Below are 23,868 nucleotides of genomic sequence, written 5' to 3' on the forward strand. Positions count from 1 at the left end.
TCACAGTCAAATAAATCACAAAAAATGACAAGAAAGGAGCTTTTTGCCCCCATTTGCTGGAAAACCTTCCCTGTGAAGTAGGGGGCCTTCTTTGGGGTGACACCCTTGACCACAGGGGCTGGCCACGAGCCAGCAAATTTTGGCATTGCCAACCACACCGGGCTGCAGCTGGTGGTTAAGGTGGGGTTCACCATCCCAAGAATGAGGAGCCCCCCCGGCCCCCCCTGTAAGGGTGGGTCATCACACCTCCTCAGCCCCCCGGCTTTGGGGTGCTGTGGGGTGCTGTGGGGTGCTGGCAGGCACAGCTGGTGTTCAGGGAGGCCTTTAATCAAGGCGGATGCAAAACCTGCTGTGTCGGTCGGTGCCGGCTCCACATTCCCACCCAGCTCCCGGAACGGCCCAGCCACCTGCTCAGGGAAAAGTCCTTCGTTGGGGGGGCAGGTTGATTTTGCACCCCGATGGGAGCAGAAGGGTTTTGGGTGGGCATGCTCCTGGCTGGGGCTGCTGTGGGGCACCCAGAGTGCATTGGGGGTACCTCGGAGGGGTTTTTGGGCTAGTGGTCTAAAATATCCTTTGGGGGCTGGGTGGAAAGGCCAGAGGGTGAAGGAGTCCTGAGAGGCTGCTGGGAGTTCCCAAAGGAGGTGCTGGGATGGGCTATCCCACTCTCCCCACTACCTTCCATGGCCAAGGTGGCTCCAGTCCTGGTGGGGCTCAGTCTGGTGCCGACATTTGGGGCATCAGGGTGGTTCCCAGGTAGAGATAAAGGATTTTGAGGTGAGTGTGAGGGCAAGGTGAGGGGCAGAGGAAGATCCAAATGTGCTGGGGCTCTCAGTCAGAGGCCACTGCACCCATACCCCAAACCAGATGGGCACCCCACGCCCCAAATATGCTCAGGGCAGGCACAATGGCTGCTATCTCTTTGTGGGGTGCTGGGGGAGATGGAGAGGACTTTGCCCATGACCCCACCACAGCCCCCACCATCTGGTCTTGCCCTTGCAGCCCAGCCCTACCTTGGATTTTGGAATGTCCAGGTCCCTTAGGCACCACGTGCTGCCAAGGGCCACACTGGGGGCTCGGTGGTAGTTGCAGTTCATGGCAGAGATGGGTCCAGCCTTTGCCAGCCCACAGGGGGCAAAGCTGCCGGGGCACCTCTGGGTCTCCACTGCCGTCCTCTCCCAGCACATGGGGGTTGTGGTCCCCAGCTGTGCTGCAGCAGGGCTTGGACACATCAGCCAGCCCGTGGAGAGTTGACTCCCCATCTGCCAACTGGGCTTCATGGTGGGGCTCTGTCCCCCATGCAAGGGACGGGGGTGTCCCCAGGGTGGGTGAGCCCAGCTCTGTGGTGAGGATGGGGCTGCAGAGAGACCCTGTCAGCTGCAGAGCAGGGATGCACTGAGCAGTGGTGGCACTGGCAAGGGGGATGGTGCTGGCAGACCCCACCAGAACAGCTCCAAATGGGCAGAAGAGGGCTGTGCCAATGGCCTGTCCCTTGGGACAGGCAGCACCAGGGAGTGGAGTCTCTGCTGATCAGCCTGGCTGAAACGAGAGCAGTCAAACAGCTTTGGCTCATCAGTTCCTGAACTGGTTTACCCACCAGACAGACGGACAGACACTGGGGCTGGCACAAGGGAGACAGCAGGAATGTGCCTCTGGCTTTGGGCAGGATCAGGCCCTGCAGTGCTGGAGGGGCTGATGCTGGGATAATGGGGCTGTGGCCACTGAGGAGGAGGAGGCCAATAGATACTGCAGGGTGCTGCATCCATGGGGAAAGGTTTTCCCTCTCTGCTATTATCACTCCTCGTTTCTCTGCCAAACTCCGATCATCAGGGATTAAACTTCCTTCTCTGCACATGGAAAGCCTCAGTGGGGACAAGAAGGCACACCATGCTCACTACAGCCTTAGTAGGAGAACAAAAAGGGTTTAAAAAGCTGACAGTGGCCTTGAGGGCACAGCGTGGGCTGTCGTGGGAGCTTTCTCTCTCTCTTCCAGCTCAGTCCTTGGGAAAGCTAGCATGGATACACAGGTACCAGCCCTTGGGATGCACTTGGCAGGCAGCTGAAGCAAGTTTTGGCAAGCAGCTGCTCAGGGTCGGACCAAAGGTGTCATGCACCCAGCATCCTCCCCTGCAGTGGACCAGGAAGGGTGCCAGAGCAGGTGTGGGGCACGGGGGCATCTCTGCAGTGCTGCTGGCTGGGGTCACACAGGTCCCTCTCCGGACTGGGGTGGAGCTCCCCTCCCCAGCAGCGTCCAGTCACTCCGGGAGCCTTGGCAAGAGCCTTGGCAAACCCTTGGCACCGGTGATGCCCTGAGGGAAGTGGTTTGACACCCTTCCTACGCAGCGCGTGAGGAGCTCGCTCCCGCCTCGTGCCAGGCAGGCACTTTAATCCAATGCCCCCTCGTGCCAAGCAGGCAGTTTAATCCAATGCCCTCTTGTGCCAAGTGGACAGTTTAATCCAATGCCCTCTTGTGCCAAGTGGACAGTTTAATCCAATGCCCCCTTGCTCCTGCACCAGCAGAAGCCACGGATGGGTCACCCCTGTCCCACAGCACAACTGACCAAGGTCCTTGGCACTGTCCATCGGCTGGAGGCTCTGTTTGATTCACCTGGTCTGAGCATGGCAGTGGCCCCAGAGCTGGTCTGGCGCACACTCTGTGCCGAGACTCGCTGCCTGAGCAGTGCCTGCCTCCTCTCCCTTCTCTAAAGCCTGAAATTCAGAGTGAGATTTGGCCACACTGGGGAATGTTTTCGTACTTTCCCAAGTTATTGCAAGCAGCAGGTGGGATCAGGGAAAAGCAGTTGGGGAGCAATGCAGAAGGGACTGGTGTGGGGCACCAGCACATCCCATTTCTGACCATTTATTGCTGCCCAGTGCAGCAAAGACAACATTTCTCTCTTTGCCCAGCTCCAGGCAGGTGGGAATAAGCCATTCCTGTTTCCTTGCAATAGTCACTCCTGCATCGAGCGAGACTGCTCCCAAAGCAACCACCAGCTATGCTGCAGGGTGTGAGAACTGCCTGCAGCATCCGGGAAGAAATTCCACCCATCTGTGCAGGGCTGCACAAACAGCCAGGGCAACAAGGGCTTTTCCTCCTTCCTCTGAAGTGCTGGCTGTGCTCCTCCTCAGGGCTGCTCACATACTATGGAGATAGACCGTAATGGACTGTAATAACACACTAAATACCACGATTTGTCGGTTCATCACCTTTAAATAACAAGTCTCCTTTCCCTTCCAAGCCACGGGAGCACTCAAGCATGGAAATGAAAATACTTCCGAGCTGAATGGCTGTCACGTAGGGAGGCGGAGGGCGGGAGCCCTCTCCCTGCAGCTCCTGGCATGGAGCACCCCGGCCCGAGGGCTGCCACGGCGCCGGGCAGGACCCCAGTGCCCCCCCCCGCCTCCCTCGGGGGCAGACGCTGCCCGGGGCCTCCCCGGACTGCAGGATGTGGGGTTTTGTTCACCCGCAGCTCAGACACCGCCCGGCTTCGCTTTCCCAAGAGGAGCCTCACAACCACGGGCAGTTCCCAGGCTGTTGTGCCATGTGCCAGGCAGGGCTGGGGGACACTGGGGGACACAGCAGCCCCCCAGCTACTGCAGCCACTGAGCCCCCTGGCTTGGGGTGCAGGGAGAGGGCCCGGGGTGCAGCATGCACCACCACGCTGGGAGGGAATGCTGCTGGGGGCTCCCCACGGAGGGAGAACCAGCAGAGCAACACCAAGTTCTATCAGAACAGCACTTAAAAAAATAATTTTAATGTTTTAAGATACAACATCTGTTTATTCCACAGCAGGATCCCACAGCCTGAGCTAGCACAGGGGTTGGGAGCGGGCATGGCAGGGGGCCCCAGAGGGAGGGATCAGCTCTGGCACGGGTGGGGGCAGCCCCGGTGGGCTCATCCCTGACCACACACTCGCCCAAATCCAGAGCTCAGGCTGAGCCCAGAGAGGCACAGGCTGTGAGCTCCGGGTGTGCACTCACCACAGAGCAGCGTCCCCGGGCTGGGAGTGCCCAGCGGGCACGGCCCCAACAGACAGATCCATACATTCTCCAATTGAAGGTCCACAGGGAGAAAGGGCATAAACGTTTTGCCTCCCTGGATCTTACCATGCTTCCAAAACCCCTTTTTCCCTAGAAACTGCAGCCTCCCTGGCTCAGGAGCCTCATCACTCAAGCACAGCAGCAGCACATCTCAAATTATCCATAATTTTCCCCGTAGAGCTTGGAGACAACAGCCAAAAGGAGTTGCATGGAACCAGTGTCCTTGTGCTTTCTCAGTGAGGAAGCAAAGGCTTTCCAATATGCCACCATCTATGGAAAGACAATGTGGATCCCAAACTCAAAGGCAGGTGCCTTTCCCAATCACCAGGAAGTGTCAGCTACAAGGCAGGGACAGGTTAAAGTGCATTTTTTCACCTGGTCAGAGCAGGAGATGGAGACACCTTAAAGCCTCGCAGTACTAAAACTGCTGGAAGCAACTAATCCCAGGGACCTTGGGTGCTTGGCTGGGCTTTTTGCACCAGCCACAGGTACTGACCAGTGAGCAGGAAGCTATTTAAGAAGTAATGCTGAAAAATGCCATTTCCTTCTCTTGCTTTATGGGGAAATCTAAACAATGTAAACAGCCATTCAAAATAAGTAACTCTGAGCACAGTCTCACAGACTATTTGCTCTCCAACCGCCATTTACAGCTCACTTTTAGAGCTCACTGTTGGTTGAGAATTATGTCTGCCTTAAGGTGTGTAAAACAACTGTTTTGCTCACTTTGAGCCCCTGTAGGGAGGCACCTGGAAAGACACTACATCGCTGGAGTGAGTTTGGCTCTGCCAGGTGGGCTCTTTCCAGGGGAGCTTTCAAACATCTCCTCATCCCAAACGCACCAATGTTCACACACCCCTCTGCAGGAGAGAGCAGTTTTTCTGGTCTGGCATCCATTGCCAGCAATGGACACAGGGAATTCAGTCAAATCAATCTGAAAGCAACCTGGGAAGTGTAGGAGTACTGGAAGCACTTGTAAACATCACCACAGCGCGTGGCCAGGACATCCCGCTTCAGCTCCTCATGACGATCCCCTCCGGACACCGCGGAGCAGAGCTGACTCAACATGGCTTGGGAATGAAATCCTCCACCCCGCTGCGGGGCGGCCCCGCTGTCCCCCCTGCTCAGAAGGTGCTCTCGAGCAGGCAGTGGCACCCACAGCCCGTGGGACACACCTCCTGCGTGCGGAACCACTCCATCATGTGGCTGGTGTGGCCCCCGTGCCCGCAGGTCAGGCAGAAGTTGGAGGAGCCGCGCACGGCCACGTGGCAGATGGCGCACTGGAAGGTGAAGCCCTTGCAGATGGCACACTGGGTGCCGCGCACCTCGCTGCGGCAGTGGCTGCAGTACACCCCGAACTCTGCGGGAGGGAAGGAAGGCACAGCAGGACAGTTAGTGCCGCCGGAATCACGGACAGAGCAGCCCTGCCAACAGCCCCCCCGTTCAGCAGATGAGCTCCCTGAACCTGCTGCCCAAGAGACCTGCCTTGAAGCTCCTCCAGGAGGGGAGAATGGAGACCTTGGTTTGATCAAGGAACGGGCAGTCGGAGCGTCAGGGCACCAACTGGCCCACTAATTCCCCTGATAGTTCCAGCTGTCTGCTGGGAATGTCTGTTGGACTTCTACCTTGGGAGACACTGACACATGAAGGCTTCCCCCGCTCTCATCTGCCTCTCACCACTACGAAGTGTCATTAAGCAGACAAGAACAGCCTCTATTTCTCATCAGAGAGAGGGCTCAGAGTGTACCCAAGGCACCCGATGCCTGCACAGTGCCCTGTCAGCCATGGAGAGGCAACAAGCAGCAATTTTCACTCCAGTAACTCTCCAAGAGTCATTCTGGGCGACAAGGTGAGGCAACTGCTGCTTCTCTGGCATCCCTCACCTGCTTCTCTCCCCACAGGTTAAGCACATCTGCCCCCAGAGGTCTGGGAAGAAGCCGTTTTGCCTTAAGCTGGGCATCTACACTGCAGAAAATATTTTGGGAGAAAAGTTCTCTTTGCCTATTTCTTGACTAGCTCACCCACTTAGGGATCTTGCAATTTTAACATAAGGACACTTCAGCCCAGAATCAACGAGGACAGGGCGTGCCTGAGCTTTTACTCCGAGGGAAAAAAGGACATCCATCAGCACAGAGCTGAGCACTGCTGGTGTGGCAGTCTGTGCATTTCCAGCTTTGCTGCAGAGATGTCACAGGTGTCAAAGCCCTTGAACCAACACCTGCAGGCCTCATCTCCACCCAGAGCAGTGAAGAAGTCAAACCCACTCAGTTGCAGAGCTAAACTCTGTCAGAGGTTAAATGCCACATTTTCAGTGACATTCCAGTGACCGGTGCACACTCTTCATCTTTGTAGCAGGATGTTCTGCATAAGCAGGAGCAAACCAGCTTGGATTTTGCCTTACTTGCAAGCTACTGGTGATGGATTGAGTGTGGGGGTCCTGCTGTCTTTAGTGCTGAAGGATGCTAAACCAGCTTGATCAAACTACCTCAGATTAGACCCATCATACAGATAGGTAAGACAAATGCTTCCTCACCAAGGCTGGCATCAACAGGGATAGGAAAGCCCTGGTAGGGAAGGTAGAGGCAGATGTTTATAGAAGAACAAATCAAAGAGCTGATAGCATCTTATTCAAAAATTGAGCAGGCAGGATGACATTTTATCTAAAATTGTACGACTGACAGTCAATCACTTCATACTATGAAAGAGCAGTCCCACTTTTAAATGGTGGGAGTTTCTAACACACCACCCTTAGATGTGTATGAAGATCCTTCCCTTGGGTGGAGACATCCCTGAAGGTCACTCCTCAAGGGTGAGTGAGAGAGATTTGCCCATGGCCGCTGCTTTGGGTGAGTAACATCAATGTCTACACGATAATTACTAAGCTAGCTTTGATATTATTGATTTAATAACCAGTGCACTATATTAGTAGTTATAACTTTCTATACTGTGTAGTAAATGATTCTGATTAAAGCCTGTTTAGTCCAATCATTATCATTATCATCATCAATTTCAATAAACCCTTCATATTTTATTCATAATAAATAAATAAATTTTTTCCTTTCAGTCTGTGACACATCCTGCCCTGCAGACTGCATGTTCCTAACCTCCTGAGGCAGAGCTGTGACCCTGCCTGGGCAAAACAGGAGCAGACACTCACCAATTCCTTTGTGGGGATCAGGGGGACACGAGACAAACTTCAGAACCTCCGCCCGCTTCTCTCGCAGGCCCCAGCGATAAAGGATTTCTCCATAGCACTTCTTAAAGTCATCAAATTGCTGAGTGTTGGCAGGATCCAGCAGCCTAGAGGAACAAACAGGCTTGTAACTGAGCCTTGTCTCTCAGAGGCTCTGGTTGCAACGCTCTTTCTGGCGATGGCTGTGCTGTAAACGCAGCACTTCCCACATGCTGCTGAAGCACTGCTGAGCGCTAATAACTTGTTCTGCGCTCCACGGTGCAGACTCCGTGGGTGGACTGCCCTCTGGGGCCATGGCCACTTAGGGATGTATCATGTGTAATCCCAGCAGTGTTGATCTGCAGGATAAAGCTTCTCCAAGTGATTACGTGGATGACAAGGTCTAGGGGTAGGTGTGGTACAGCACCAGCGACCTGGTGATGGAGTTCCAGGTGACTTGGACACAGTGTCACGCTTCCCTGAATAACACATACAACCTACCTTTTGTTTTTCTCATGCTGGTCTTTCTCCCGCTCCCGATGATCAGGATACATGAGGTTTCCGTAGCGGAACTCATCCGGAGAAGACTCGCACCAGGGAGTGGAGGCCTGCTCCGTGTCTTTGTTTGCTGCAAGCACCAAGAGCTGTGAGCCCACCTCTGCAAGCACAGCCTCCTCAAAACCAGCCTCAGGAAGGGACACGGGAGACCACAGGCTTGCACCCCCACGGGTTTCTCTCTGACACGTTGTATCACCCTCTGCATTCTGACAAACACTGCCCTGCCTCCGAGATTAAGTGCCAGCCTCTACTTGCACCTCCAAGTGCTTCTCCTGCACTTGTGGTGACAGGACAGGCAGGAGGATCACCAGGCAGAGAAATCTAATGTGGGGGAATCCCTTTTGCCTTGGGCTTTAGACAAAAAGCAACCAGGAAATCAATGCCATGGAGTTTGCTTGGGAACACTATCCCTGGCAGACCTGGGCTCCTCTTTCCTGGAGACAGAGGACTCTCATCCATCACCAGGACTGCTGTTACGTAAAGGGGCCTCTGTATGCAAGGTACTGCCCCAGGGGCAGGGAGATGACTGCTAATAACGCTACAAGGCAATATCCACTCTGCTAACCCCCATCCTCCCCTCTTTCCCATGTCACAGATGCCTTGATATCACACTGAAAACTCACAGCTTTGGTGCTAACAGGGCTGGTGCTGCCCCAGGCTGTGTATATCACTAGGAATTAGCCAACAGCTTCAACTCGGACATGGGAGCCCTTAGGAGGGACTGGTCTTTGTCACCTTTGCAGCTCAGATATTGATGGCACCAAGAACCCAGTCTTCCCAACTGCTGCTGTTTTTCTAGAGACAGGAGAAAGCACAGCATTGCTTTCCCCCCTGAACCCTGTGGAATTATTTGGCTGATGATATTTCAAGGCCACTCTCTATACTCGTTGAATGACTGTGGTGACTGGGAGAGGTGTCTCAGGACTGGAGAACAGCAAATGCCACTCCTGTCTTCGAAAAGGACAAGAAGGAGGACCCAGGGAACTGCAGGCCAGTCAGCCTGAGCTCGATCCTGGGGGAGGTGATGGAGCAGCTAATCCTGGGAACCATGTCCAGGCACATGAAGGAAATTAGCAGGAGTAGTTGGCATGAGTAATGGCCTTCTCCAAAGACCAGTCAGACAGTATCTACTGAAGTCAGAAGGTGCAGAACTGCAGGAACCTTGATACAGACACTGCAAGTCCTGCTCACTTCCAGCCATGGAATCACACCATGTTGGCCAACCCCCCCAGAGCTACTCTGGCAGAGCTCATCTGCAATCACAGCCAGTACTAACTCCCTCCTTTCCCCACCACAGGAGCCATCTAAAACCTCGGCCAGAATGGAGGGAGATTCCTTTACTTAATACCCAGGTCTCGTACCTATGCTCCAGCCCCCGGTGCCAATTCCAGGGTCTGACATGCTGGAACAGGAGCCAGAGGAAGTAAAGCTGGGCTGTTGAGGGAGAAAGGAGAAGAAATCATGTCATCTGCATGAGAGATGTTCAAAGGTATTCAAGACAAATGTGAAAGAAATGGTGACCATACGTATCGGCTGTGGGAGGCCAGGTTGGAGGCACGCTGAGGAAAGGGGCCGTAGGAGTTGGGGCACCCCTGTAGCCTGGACTGGGCTTCAAACACACTGCAGAGCATGGCCAGGGTCTGCACGTCGTGGAGCTGTGAGTAATGAGCCAGCCTGGGAAATGGAAAGGACAGTGTGAGACTGGGCAGGACTCAGTGGCAAAAACATGGAGACTCCAGGGCAGCTAATTGTGAACCTGCTGCGTGGTTTGGGTGACGTGACTGCCCGCAGGTGGCACGTGTGCTCTGAGGGACTGGGCTGGCTTTTCTGTCACACCTTTGAGAAGGCAAGTTCTCCTGAAAATGCTCATGGCCTAACTGGTGGGAGAAAAACAGGAGCTCTGGGAATCCAGCAGTACTCGTAGCCTGATGTAACACTGGAGCCATTACACTCACTCTCAGCCACAACATCTTTTTGACAAAGCCCTCTGGGGTGCAAGTATCCCACATCTAGGCAAAATCACACAAGGCAAAATCCCACTGCAGGTTTTCTGGATGGCTATGAAATTTTTGGTTTGCTCTGAAGACTGAGAGTGATGAAGAACAACCTGTGCTCTGCTCTCATTGCTGCCATGGAGCAGGAGAGAGCTAATCAACAGCTAATCAACAATATGGAAAGTACACCACACAAATCCTGTGCCTCCAAACAGAGTGTATCAACAGATACAATTACTAGTTGTAATATGAATTCCTAATTATGCACCCTCCCGAGCAGAGTCACTATCTGGAAGACATCTGTAGCTAACACTTGGCTTTGAGACCACTGGAATGATTTTCCGGTAATGCTACATGGCAACAGGTAATCTGCAAGTGAAAAAAGCTGCTACACCAACAGGCTCATTTAGTGGGGAGCAGGAAACCCACACCTCCAAACCAGGCATTGTGGGCATGGTGGAAAGCAGAGCTCTGCCTGCACCTGGCTGTTGCTCAATGCTAGCCAAGGAAGACCTGGGTGAGAGGTGGAAGGCCAAGTGCTGCCTCCCATATGCCATGAACACATTTGGAGCTTCCCTTTGTGAGGCACTGCAGGCTTGAGAGGGGAAAAAAATCCACGCTGTGGCACCACTCCAGATCTGAACTGATGCCTCACACGTCCACAGTTATGGAGGGCTCTGCTTCAGCAACCATTCCCCAACCCCTCCCCAGCACTCAGACACCTACAAGGACTCCAGTAATTGACGTCCAAATGGATGTTGTGCCCAGGGTATCTCCAAATCTGGGTCAGACTTCGGTCCAAGACAGAGATCAGTGGCTACCATGGCCAGTGACCAAACCTGGCAGACAGGAAGGAAAAGCAGCAAAGCTACAATTAGGAATAACCACACTCCCAGGGCATAGGTGTGCACAAATTCACACACAGATAATAATGGAGCTTGCATTTTTTTTTTTTCCCCTGACAGCAAGGAAGAGTTTCGGTCTCTGTGTCACAAATAATACAGGGAATAACACAAACCCAAAGCTTTCCCTGTCCCACTTGCTCTGAGTTTGGGTTAAATGCTAAAGCAGATCAGTCTATAGCTAACAGACCTGTCAGGGTAGCTTAACAAATCTATTAGTGAATTTATATACAGTTCTTGGTTTTGGAGATGGCTGGTAGCAGAAAGTTTACTGGTAAATCAGTTTTTGCATGAGAAGTATCTTTTGATTAGTTTTGAGTGTTACTAAATGCTGTTCTCCTAGCACAGCCTGGCACAGACAGGAGCACAGTTTGCCACTTCTAATTCAGAAATTCAACTAGTTAAATCAGAGAGCTGACAACACGGAAAAGTAAAAAAATCACATGATCCAAGTACTAAGAACAGTAGTCCCACAGCTGCTCATTGTGAAATCAGAGGGAAAGAAACAGAAGAGAAACTGAAACAAGGACAGGGCTGAGTATGGGAGAGCACAGAGAGGAAACAAGAAAGACGCCACTTCCTGCACTGCTCCAGAGCACATCCTACACGTAACCTGCGACTCGAGCCTCTGTGGCTGCTGGGAACAGCTGCAGTACAGCCTGGAGTTACATGGACAGGGAAAAACAAGCAAGAAGCAGAGGTATCTCAGAGAAATCTTGCTGAAGTTACTCCACCCAAGCTCTGGTCCAATGAAAGCAAACTAGACTGCAAGAGGAAGCACAGACAAAGGGGAACCAGACCTACTTTCTCTCTCTGGGTCCAGCAGAATCCACCATGAAGCAAAACAACAGCCTGAGTTTGCTTTGGCTCAGATCAGGTAAGCCTATGCACATTGCCTGCCCAGCTCTAGGAAGAGCCAATGCTCAGGAGATGTGCACAGCTGCTCTGTCACTGCCAGCTCCCACCTCTCTCAGGTGCTCCTGCATCCTGTCAAATGTTCTGCCTGTTGCAATGGACTAATCACAGGGAAAAGGATGGGCCACAATAGCCATTTGTCTCCTATTTTTAGCTGAAGGCAAGTAGCCAGCCCCCTTTTGGGGTCCCTGGGCCCAGGGTCTCTTGGGAGAAGCTAGCTGTGTTAGCATCTGGTGCCAGCACAGATGAATGCCAAACCATGGGAATGATTACACAAATATGAAAAAAATTACGGATCAAAACGCTGAGAGCAGCTAGGCAACTCTGTGCACAGTTACTCCATTTGATGACTCAAAAGCAGGCTACATTCCTCAATTTGCCTACAGGAATTCCCTGAAAAATGCACTTCAGTCAGTTTGGCAAAGGGCATAAACAATCTGCTTGCAGCCCTGGGAAGGAATCTCTCCATGCCAAGAGTCAGTGAGGTGGGGACCACCTTGGTGGCTGTTCCACAGGCCTCTGCTCACCAACCAGAGGCTCTCTGGAACAGCTGCTGAACTCAGGTGGCTGTTTGGGGACCACAGTGGCAGCACAAGCCATTTGAGGGTAGCACAGCATGCTGAGGAAAAGGTCTGATTATATGTCATACCTGTACGAGGTCCCTCCGTCCCACAGCCAAGGCCGAGGCAGCGTTCTTCTGGCAAGTCTCCTGGATATTATTCACATTCAGTCTGAAAAGAAAGGAGAGAGCTGAGCTCTCATTGGCACATTACCTGTGAAGGTGGGGAGGGACAGGAGGAATGTGGTCCTGGCAGCAGTGAACAGCCCAGAACCTCCTGGTCAGTATGAGCCTGCTCACGTGGCTGGGATCCCCTACCTTCCCTCTCTGTTATTCAGGGATCACTGCCATCCTTCTCCTTCATTTTCCCTAATACACCACACATCAAATCCAGTTCCATACTAGCTGGGATTGATCCTAAGCAGCACCACTTCCAAGAAGATATCAGACCAGTGCCAGGATATCACCAAGCCCAGAATCATTCTTATCCCTAAAAGCTGGTGCCATCAGCTCCATGGTCCTGTTCCCATTCAGCCCATCAATCTGCTCTGGCTGACCTGGAAGGAGATGGTGGCATGCTGTGGAGAATCAGGATGGCCTTCAGCCTGTTCCCAAGTAGGAAAACACACCCACTGGGAAGCCTCTGAGGGGCTGGCAAGGTGGGCTGAGGAAACCCACCTGGACTTTTCTGCTTGTCATCAGAAATCTTCCCAAAACTCTTAACACTTCAACACTGCTAAAGATTTTAAGGCATATGGAAAAGGCTGTTTACATGAGGTATCCCAAGAAGAAAGGTCCAATGGGTTTTTTTAAAGAACATTCTTTTTGATAATATAGAAAAAAAGAGAAGGAAGGGGTTTTTTCCTCTCTTCCGCCCTCTCGCCTCCAGCTTTAAGGAAGGAAATCTGCTTCTTCCCTGAATGTCCATAGACTGGAAATTCCACGAAGGACCAGTCAGTATTACCTAAGCTAAGAGAGAAAAAAATTCAGGAACAGAGGTTTTGTAACTATATGATTTAGAAAGTTTGGAAAAACGAAGCCCTTTGTTTACAAAAAACCGAAAACCCCACAAAAATGCTCACAGAACCCCATCCTTTCCATTAAAGCAGAACAACTTGCAGCACAGACCTGGCATGCACAAACAAGTCTCCAAATACTTCTGAAATTAAAAAGCCTTATGAGATATTAACAATTTTATAGAACAAAAACGTGCATTTACTGAGATTTTGAAGCCTGTGCGTTTAAGTGTAGAATTTAACATGAGATCTGAAAAAGAATTTGTACTGATAATTTCTCTTTAGCTGGTGAAAACCTGAACCTGTAAGGTTTGAAGTACTACTTCAAACTCTATTTATAACACCCCATCACAAGTTTCTTCCCTCACAGTTTTCAGATTTACAGGAGGCAAGTCCCTTCTCACAGGCAGAGTGAAACCATAAAAAAAGCAGCGAGGCAAGAACAGAGGAAGAAGGTAGAGACACATTCAAAGATCAGTGCTGACTTCATCAGGATTAAAGCACAGTAATGCCAAAAACTGCTGCTTTCATTTGGGAGAGGATGACAGCACACACGAACTCACATGTAGAGCTCTCCCAGCAGCTTGTGGACAGGCAGCAAGCAGGAAATATCTTGGATAATAACTTTCCCAGCAGCTTTGATGGGTCTGTTGTTGGCATCTGTCCCCTCTCGTTTGCTTTTCCACCTCCTTGATTTCTGCAGAACGAACGGCAGCGAGTTACTGGGGAAGAGGACAGCAGGGTGCTCGGGACAGGGAACAAAGCACGAGGGTCAGGAATAATGCAAGCAGCACCCAAACCTGCCTTTCAGAAGGCTCTGTGTTACCCTGAAAAACATCCATGGCATGCCCAGGAGAACAAGCATCTCCATCTGTAGGAAGTGAAAAGCAGGTCAAGGCAGCGAGCTCAAGGTCAAACTCACTCAAAAAGTATTTTGTGAGTTCTCCCGTGAAAGCCAGTAAGAGAATAAATCAACATTGGGGTGCCAATCAAACCTGGGCAGGAGGACTGTTCAGTTCTCATTCTCTGGGAACCCTCTGCACATAGACCAGGGCTGACTTCAGCCAATATCAGCACAGAGACTGGCGGGACACAGCTTCTGCTCGCCCTTTGCCTCAGGGCAAGCTGGCAGCTCCAGACTGTCCCTAGGTCTGCCCTTCCAGGGTGAGTACAGCCCTGTTCAGCCCCAGCACAGGGCTCCCACCTCCTGCTTTATCAACAGCTTCAAACAAACAACTGGCAGATGATAAAGCAGGGCCCAAGTTTTCCTAGCAAGGATCCTTAGCTACCATGCTCACAGCTACTTACAGCTGGCTCAGGACACAAGAGGGGGGAGAAGAAAGGAGAGGAACCAACAAAAGGGAACAGAAACAAGAAACCAAGATTCCCAAATACTCCCTGTAAGAGACACAGAGGCCATCTTAGTGCCAAGCTGCATAAAGCTACCTTGGCTGTGTAAAACACCATAGAGTATTTGGCTGGTATCCTGGCCTCTTCCAACTCCTTGGTCTAGGAGGGTGAGGAGACAGGACGAGAGGATGTGCAGCAGCACAACAGGCAGAAGGCACTGGAGCTCTATGAAGGGAAGCACTGGCTGCTATGCAGGGTTCTGATGCTTTGCAATGCTGCTCCCCCATGGCGTGTTCCCTCAGTGACACACAGAGCCCATGTGCCTGGTCATGCTGAGCTAAGGAGGGCCTCCTGAGGCACTCCTGCTGGGGCTTCTTACTCCTCTATTTGAAGCAGAACAGCCCCTCTGAACGGGCCAGCAAAGCAGCCCTGTGCTGATGACTCTGCAAGGCAGACACAGCCCACACAGGCTCACATCCCTGCTCCTAAAGAGTAGGCTGGGCTACAGCAAGGGCAGGACTTGGACTGCAAGCAGGGTCACCTCTACTGTGGGTGTGAGGCCAGCTCTGGGATGGCTGCATGCCAAATGGCCTTTGACCATGATCGTGCAGTCCCGTGAGAACCTGGGCAGGTTTATCAGACACAAAATGTCCTTAAAAAACTCCTCACGAGTTATTTACTATAGTTATAAATTTATTACCATTATTATACTATATTATTGCTTTTCCAGAGCACTGGATGCTGACAGCCCTGTTTCTACCTGTGTTTGGTACCTCTGAATCTTGGGCACTGTGCACACTCTGGTCCTCTTTACTCCAGATTCAACCTGCTCCTGCCCTCTGCAAGAGCGGGCTGAAGAAGCCTCCCAACAGGCATTTCAAAGACTAGAAACATGGACAACACATACCACTTTCCACAGGTAATTCAGTATTTTTTTTTTTTTGGAGGAGAATGACAACAAATGAGGATGAGAATGAAAAAGAGGTCTCATGAATGGTTTCCACTGCTTGCTGTTAGCATATCACCAGACAAATGAAGACACTATAGATATCAGAAACACCTGAAGACTGGGACTCGCAATAAAATTGTCCTGTTTTCTTCCTTTTAGCACTGCCTATTTACTGGCAAAAAAGGAAGCCCTAACTCTTTACTAATGCAGCACCTGGACTGGTCAGTTAATGGCCAAAGGCCCTGCCAGTACTACACTTCCATGCCCTCCACTTCCTGCCCCTAAAGCTGTAACAGAAGAAAATCATAAAGTCACATGTAGAGTCACCATTAAAAATGTCTGGTTTTTCACAATTCAGGTTTGCCTCAGCTAAAGCAATAAAGTGTTAGGGAAAAACCCACAATTGGAAGTGTGGGGTAAAACTCATCACCATTGACAGCAGAAGCTCTACTTTGAATCCAATAATTGCTGGTGTTAATTACAGGAAGGGCTCTCCACCAGGTGGTATTTGAGGGGGATTACCACAAAGGTGGAAAGCTTTAGGTTGGGTCTGTCTGGCCAAGGTCCACCACGAGGTTTCTCCCACCCTTCTACTTCATTTCTTCTCCTGGGAGGAGCTCCCACTCTGGTGTAATTGAAGGGTGTCACCAAGGCTCATGGGCATTAGGGTAGAACAGAAAACACATCTCTTCCTAGGGACTGGAGCACAGGTCAGGATGGGGAGCAGGAAACACAATGGTTGGAACTGAAGCAGAATCAACATGCATGCACCGAGCTAACTACTGACAGCTGAAGGACAAAGGTGTGGGTCTTATCTCTTTCTATAGACTAGAATCCATGCCAAGGAGAACTGCATCTATTCAGCTGCTCCTCAGTTTAAGGAGAGGAAGATAAGAAAGAAAATAGCTACAGTGATAAGTAAATTAAGACTCATCAGTTCCTGAGAGCAGGAGAAGGAAAGTAACCAAAGCATTTATGACAATCATGGGATTGGAGATGACAGCAGGGAACAGCACTGAATAATGACTAAAAAAGCCAGCCTGCACCTGGCACTACTGTACCCAAGGCTGTAATTTGCTGCAATCTGAGGTGATAACGATGGCAGTAAATGGGTTACATGTAGAAACAGATAGCCCAAGAATAAGCCACCAACTGCTTTGTAGCAACCACCATCATCACTGCATACTCAGCAGAAGGAGTTGCAAAATGCTGCGTGCCCGCTTGGAAAGGGTGCTGAACACTTGGGTGTGTGTGTCTTTGGATCCTGCTGAGGCAGGCAGTGCTTGAAGGAGGATCCTGAATTGCAAAGTGCCTGTTTCGCATAAGCATATGCAAAATTTCAGGATTCGTGGTATCAGCTGGCCTTAGTAGGGCAAAGGGAAGGGTTGTGGGCAGAAGAAAACAGACTCGATGCCAAAGATTAAGCTACAATGAGGCATTTAGAAAATAATTAATCTTGCTCAAAGTCAGGTTCAAACTGCTTCTAATATTATTCTTTTGAAATAAAATGTAAAAATTGCTGCCTCCCTGCAGAAAGCTATGCTCCTTTATTCTGAACAACTGCCTACACACCGACTCCCCCATGTGGCTCATGCAGCACTGCCTGGATCTTCTCTTCAAAATAATCAACATTTACTATTTCCAGCATCTCCCACAATATCAGGCACCTTCCACAAAGGTGCTAAAGAAAGACAAGGCCCTTTTGAATCAAGTGCCCCACGGCAGGAATATTTCTTTATAGTTTCCATCAATCAATAGCTGGGGCACCTGCCCTGAAGCACAGGCACCTGGGCAGAGGAGGCTAGCCATTACCTAGGAAGGATGAATTATTGCTTCTTGTAAACTTGCTAAGCTCTAGGTTCCCCAAGCTGCCTGGGCAATGCTGAGCTCTTCTCCCAGCAGGAAGGCACCTGGTCTGAACTAATAACCCACGCCTCTCCTCATGTATGCCTGTGTCTTCGCCTGAGGCAACTACTGCCAATTTAGAGAGTCAGATCAGCCTCTTCCAAAGGTTATCCACAAATGCAATCAATCCTTCAAGGCTTGGACTAACCCCTGCATCATTTTTAAGTATATGTTAGACAAAATTATAACTTTATCACATCACTACTTGCTCTTCCTTCCAGGCCAGTGGTAAGGGAATTAAACTGTGGACCTTTGTGCACCACAGTTTATCACACCACAACCTGGCAAGTTCCTTGCTTCACTTTTTTTCTTTCCTTCAGTCTGTTCCTGATCCAAGACAGAACTTCATTTCTTGCATCCACTGCTCCCATTTCTTTATTAGCTCTTTGCAAAAAGGCTTGATGGAGTCATGCAAATTACTTCTGCTTTCTTTCACCTATTATTTGCTAGTATAGTCTTAGAGCTGTTGTAATTAGGAAAGTTTGATCCTATTATACCAAGTTAAATTAAGTGTTACAGGATTCTATTTTATTCCCTGCTGCCTTAGGAAGAGATAGCATGAAGGACAGCAGCTGTGAAAAAACAGCTGTTCACACAGACATTAAGACAAACGGACCTACAGAGATCATTTTAAAATTGAAATTGAGTTTTCTGAGCTTTGTCTATGCTTGGCAGATGAGTGATGAGATAGTAATTGCCCAAACGTACAGCACAGCTTGAGCAACCCTGATATCATCAAGATGTTCACATGAATGATGTTCAAGCTTGAGGGACACGTGGACCTGACTAATAGAAAACTACTTCAAAGCAAACTCAGAAGGGCAGGTGCCAGGAGGAGGCAGTACCAGGGTGGTTGGAAGTGCAACCACTCCAACTGAATGCAGGGCAGTGCAATTCCAAGGGCTTGGAGAAGATCACAAATTAAGGAGAAATTCTATTTACTGGTCCAGGAAATAAGACTGTATGGTGGATTGCATTGAGAACTGGCAACACATTTTAACGAGATGACAGATCACTGTCAGGAACTCAACCAGTTTGTTCCTTCCACAGCTCTTAACTGACCTTTCCTCCCTCTCTGGCAAGGCTTTATCTTCTCAGAAATGAGGTGCTCTAATGTCAGTCTCATCAGTTGGTTGATGATGTATAATAATCACTCAGCTCCTCTACAGGGCACTCTTTCTTAGAGGTTGATCTTTTCTTATGCTTCAAACTATCCCTTGGCATCCTTTCCTGACTGCAAGGCCAGGTGGAACAGGCATCTTGTGGGTCAGCAACTGTACCCTGCCAGCTGCTGTCTGCTCCTGTCCACTTACAGCTCTTACTGCAGCCCTAGGCCCTGTGTGGAGTGCGACTCCCCCACTCCTGTGCAGGTTGCTCAAAGGCAGGCAGGTGGCATCTTATTCTTGGGCCCTTGGGCAGAAGACAGGGTCATATCAAGGACAGCATTAGCACAGCACACAGTACCGGGAAGTCGTTAATTGCTTGTATGGACCAACGTCGCCGGGCAGAGCGAGGAGACATCTGTACGCGAAAACGTTATACCCAGGAAAAGGGAAGAGAGACACCAAGAAAATTAAAGACAGAGGTAAATAAACTGAAATGAAAAGTGCCCTGAACCAGCAGAGTAAAAGATACTGGTCCCAACAGTTCTGTTACACAATGAACAGTTGCAAACCACGATCCCCCGCTTTCATCCTCACACAATTGCACCACGCAACGTTACCTACGGCCCCGGCAAAGCAAGAGCTGCTGTGCCTGTGCCCCATACCAGCTTTGATGGAAGACTGGCAACCCCAAATCTGAATAAAGTCTTCCACACAGAGTTGTATTATTGCAAGAAGCACTGAACTGCTTTGTGTGCCCTTGTTCGTACCATGAATTGAGCAGAGGACAACACCCAAGTGCCCCGCATGCCTAAACTCTAATCAGTTTTACTCCTCTTGCCTGAAGTGCAAACTGCATCATTTTTACCACAGTTGTCCAGTGCCATGGCACAGAAATCTGCAGGAAGCTAAACAAACACTCCTGCTTACTCAGATATCCCTTTAACATTCAGCATCCTCCAGGACTTCATTCACTGGAACCTGCTGTAACTGTTCACTTTCATTTTAAACAATAAAAGCCATATGTCAGGATATTAGAAGGGATGTAGAGACACTGCTACTTGGCAGGGCCATGTGGAAATTGTCATTATGGGTTGAGGAACTCATTCAGATTGAGTGAGCAATCAAATTCACTGACTGATGATGCAGGATAGCTCCAGAGTAGGTTTTCATTAGGAACCTGCAGACATTTCAGAACTCAATGCAGTATTATAGCAACAACAAACAGGATCTTTCAAACCACGTTACTGTACACTCACTTCAAAAAAATATTCTGTGTACAGTTCTGTAAGAGTCAATACAATAGAAGGGGTTCTTTGGGTCATATGTAATGTATGTAACATTTATTTTCAACTGGTGATAGACAGTCAGGACCATCAGCCATGCCTTCAGCCTCTACATCCCTGTGCACCTCACTGCTGGGGGAACCCTGCAGCCAGGGAGCTGAGGCTGCAGGGCCCCATGGAAAGAGAGAGCTCTGTGCTACAGGTTCCTCATCAGGCCTCACAGAGAAGGAGAAAAGGGTTAGTTGAAGGGAATTTGGTACAGTGGAGAAGCAAAAAACTACACTCAGTCTGCCCACCAACTCCCTGATGGGAAGCATAAGGTCACCACTGTCACCATCACTGTGTACAGCAAGGCTGAGCTGTCCCTGTGTCCCCACTGGCATGACCCTCTAACTGTAGGGAGAAAAAACACAGCCATGGCACCTTCTTTAAGAGACACCCAGGTTTGAAACACTGACGGCATCGGCACAGTACAGATACAGCTCCTCCTTTCTGCTGACTGCTGCTCTTCAGTGGGGTTTTTTTGAGGAGTGAAAAAGAGGGAGGAAGGAAGGAGTGTGCATGTGTGAATAAAAAGTGAGAAAGATATATATACATGTGCATGTGTGTGTGTGTGTGTGTGTGTGTATACACACACTTAAATGAGCACAGAGAGGCTCAGTGCCAGAGTGAGTTTCAATTTGGTTTACTAAGGAGCTCTCTGCTGGATTCAGTAGCTCCCCTGCCTTTATGGGAACATGACATCTTTGTTGTCTAGCAATGGGCAGATTCCATTTGTTTGCTAATGGTAGTGATGCCAGTGGCTGCTGCTACATGGGATTTAAATACTTGATTAACGCTGACAAATTCAGTGTCAGGCCTGAAGTTATCAGAGTTTAATGCACAAAATTTCAACTTCTATTTAATGCAAACATAAAATCCGAGCTTCAGAGCAAGGAGTTAACCAGACTCAGAGTCTGGGCTTTTTAAAAGCCTCACAGTGAAGTGACATAAAAATATGTAGCATTGATCTAACAGAGGCCATGACATCAAATCCTGAAGAATCAGAAAACCTCTGCTGAAGGGAGATATAGGTTTTTTTAAAACTATGTCATCTGCAAGAACATTGGAACTAGCTCCGTGCTAGAGTCCTTACATTTCTTCCAGCATGCAAGGAGATACCTTGGCAGGGGGAAGTAGAACACAGGAATTTCCCTTGGCTTTCAGCAGACATGGCTTTGCTCTCCTGATTTTTTTTTTTTACCCCGTGACAAAAATCTTGTCGCCATCTATACGAGGGCTGGGGAGACAGGTCACATGAAATTGCACCAAGCTGCTTCCACATGTTATTTTTAGCCTTCTCTGTCATCTTAGAGAGCTGCGTGTCGGAGACAAGCATGCTGCAGAGGACAGAGGTAGCTCTTTAAATAAACTCTCCTGCAAAGACGAGGACAGGCTGTAATTCTTGTACCAGGCAGCACTATTTTCTCTTTTCAGAAAAAAAAAAAAAAAGGTGGTGTGGGGAAAAAAAACCAGAATGGGGTCTCAGAGTCTTCTGGGGTCTGCATGGAGGCAAAGTTTGCACCTGGGGCCAGAGGTGTGGTAGGTGTAATAAATAACATGTAAGCAGGACACAGTCCCAGAGACAGGGTTGGCTGCCACATCCAGCACCACTAGAAAAACAAGACCTCTTTCAATGCCCAGGAAGGATGGGAGTTCAAGGCTCTGATTTTCCCTTTGCTCCCAGGACAGGAGTTCCCAAGCTGCACTGCAGCAGAGTGCAGACAACTTTTAGCTTTCCTTGGGGTAGCTGGAGGCTCTCTATTGCTGCAGCAGATTAGTGCCCTCTACATGGACAGTGAGCAAACTACTCAAATACCCCAAGTTCTTCGGCTCTCAGTGGAAGCTTACTGCATTTTTGCAAGCCACTTCATCCCCTGCTGAAGCCCAGAGTTTGTTTCTGAGAAACCTGCTCAGTTTATTAATCCCACAGTGTCTGCTCCAGGCACATCAGGCCCTCACAGCTGCTTCACAACTACCCTGTGGCCACTCTGCAGTTACAACAGAAGGAAACAATCCCACTCTCCCCCCAAAGCCTTGCTTGTAAACAGCAGTGACAGCAAAACCTACACCTAAACCAGGAGTATGTGGATTGGAAGATCTTCAGAGAATCATGCAGGAATGATTTTTGTTTAAAAAAAAAAAGGTCCCAAGGGGCATATATCCCTGAAAAAGACACCTGAAATAGAAATAACCAACTATATCCCATAATCCAGGAGAGGCTGGCAGTAAGCTGGAGAGAGCCAAAACCCTTTGCAGTTACATATGTCAGGGAGTACCCAGAACAGCAAGAGCTGCCTATATGTACTTATCTGGAGACTATGACTTCTTAAAGTGTGAGATTTTAACCCTATGTAATGAAAAGGGAGACAGTGTAATGCACTGAAGGAAACTCTGATGGTCAGCATAGAGAAACACCAAAATAAGCAGGTCAAATGCTAGAGAGGATCAGTAAAGAAGTGACTAATAGGAGATAAATCCATTTGACATTTTACAGAGCTGCCTGTAAAAAAATGTCTTCTTGAGAGGAATATGAAGCTTCTCTTACTAGAAATGCTAAATTAAAGGAAAAGAGATCACAAAAGCTGAAGTGTTAGGAGAAGTGTTTTGGTCTGGTACTTACCCTCTCTTTGTAGTAGAAGGAGCTAATGGAGACCTGCTCCTTCTCGCTGCGTGTGGGGCTCCCACTGTACAGACGCAGGTTGCCCGGAGTCTCCGTGCGGATCTTCATCGGAGTGATGAGGCCACTGTGGTACGCTGATAGAGCTGACAGGGACCTGGAAAAAGGGAATACACTTTCAGGGGCTTTCACCCACCAGAGGTCCTGCAGGTTCCCGCTGACATCTCCACAAACCCGAGCTGCAAACATTGGTTCCCGTGTCCTGAAAGGAGTCTCTGCTGAGGCACAGCGATGTAAGGGCCCAGGCTCTCCGTGCCGAGGGCACAGCTAACACTAGAGGTCAGTAGCTCCAGTGTAGGTTCTGACATTCTCCTGCCTTCCTGCCCACTGCAGCACACACCAAATGCCAAGCAGGGCACTCACCTGGGCGTGGGCTCCATCGGAGACACCGCGCGGTGCATGGTCATGGGTCTCGTGAAGTACACCAGGTACCCTGAAGAGACAGGACATGGCATAAAGATCGTGCAACAAGGAGTAGATTACTCAAGGGTGAACACAGGGAAACCTGGATACCATTTAAGGTATCAGAGGCAAGGGGCTGGGCACCTATCCACTACCCCGAGCACTTTTAAACTACAAGTAGACAACCACATTTTCTCAACCCAAATTCCCTCCCTGAAGCATGTTTTGTTGAGATGTTTCTCTTAAAAGCACCATTTCAAGTGGCTTACAGCTGTTACAGAAAAGACAGGAAAATGAGCAAATACCTGCTCATGTTTTAACTCTTCACCAGAACCTGTCAAGCACTGATGCTCCAGAGGCAAGTGAGGCAATGTTTGGCAATGGAGAGAAATCACTGCAGCTTGTACAACTCTCCTCTTCAACAGGAGAGCCCCAGCCATCTGAAGCCAACTCCAAAGCACTCTCTCACAAGCCTTACCCAGTTTGTTAGCACCTCAAGTGTTTTCAGCCACCCAGTCTTGAAACAGTTTCAGGACTTAGCAGGTTTCACTGAGCCTATTCAATGCAATACTATTCTGTTTTACTTTTGCTTGGGAATTGAGAGGCCTGTGTGGAAAGCAGCTTTCAAAACACACTCAGACTGGGATGCAGTCAGGTCCAGAGGAAGCATGCATCTGAAACAGCTCAGTGAAATTTAACAGCTCTCACTCAGACCTTAACCTGTTTTTTAATGATCTTTGCCCTGTATGCTCTCCTGGAAACCTGGATGTGATTGCACCCCATTTCCTGCTTAGGGGAAGTTTCCCAATGACCTTGGGAAAGCTCTTTTGGACATCAGAGAGAGTGCAGGATGAGAAAAGAATGGTTAGTAACAAGAATATGGTTTCATCAAGGGCTAAGTTCAACCCCAAACCACAGGAATTTCACGAAGACTGAGCACCAGAAAACATCCAGCAATGTGATGTTGGCAGGAGAACCAGGCAAGAAAACAGCTATTCCCAGA

The 23,868-nt window shown here is 49.7% G+C and overlaps 1 protein-coding gene across 3 annotated transcripts in view; it reads right to left on the minus strand.

The window, feature by feature from the left end:
* Positions 1–3,736: 3,736 nt before the first annotated feature.
* Positions 3,737–23,868, minus strand: part of WDR59 (WD repeat domain 59) — a 47,614-nt gene continuing 27,482 nt past the window's right edge. For 2 of the 3 annotated variants that reach the window (XM_051771328.1, XM_051771329.1), the window contains exons 17-27: positions 22,827–22,896; positions 22,407–22,560; positions 18,820–18,876; positions 13,715–13,848; positions 12,226–12,307; positions 10,486–10,598; positions 9,292–9,439; positions 9,127–9,199; positions 7,709–7,835; positions 7,193–7,335; positions 3,737–5,395 (exon numbers count right to left, since the gene is read on the minus strand). In XM_051771328.1, the coding sequence (XP_051627288.1) occupies positions 5,160–5,395; positions 7,193–7,335; positions 7,709–7,835; positions 9,127–9,199; positions 9,292–9,439; positions 10,486–10,598; positions 12,226–12,307; positions 13,715–13,848; positions 18,820–18,876; positions 22,407–22,560; positions 22,827–22,896 (1,337 nt within the window). In that variant the 3' untranslated portion in view covers positions 3,737–5,159. The remainder of the gene's footprint in view (positions 5,396–7,192; positions 7,336–7,708; positions 7,836–9,126; positions 9,200–9,291; positions 9,440–10,485; positions 10,599–12,225; positions 12,308–13,714; positions 13,849–18,819; positions 18,877–22,406; positions 22,561–22,826; positions 22,897–23,868) is intronic. The other variant, XM_051771330.1, reaches the window with a different exon arrangement.

Source organism: Manacus candei, unplaced genomic scaffold (genome assembly GCF_025592945.1).
Source record: "Manacus candei isolate 608988 ecotype Guabito, Panama unplaced genomic scaffold, ASM2559294v1 h1tg000131l, whole genome shotgun sequence".
NCBI lineage: Eukaryota > Metazoa > Chordata > Aves > Passeriformes > Pipridae > Manacus > Manacus candei.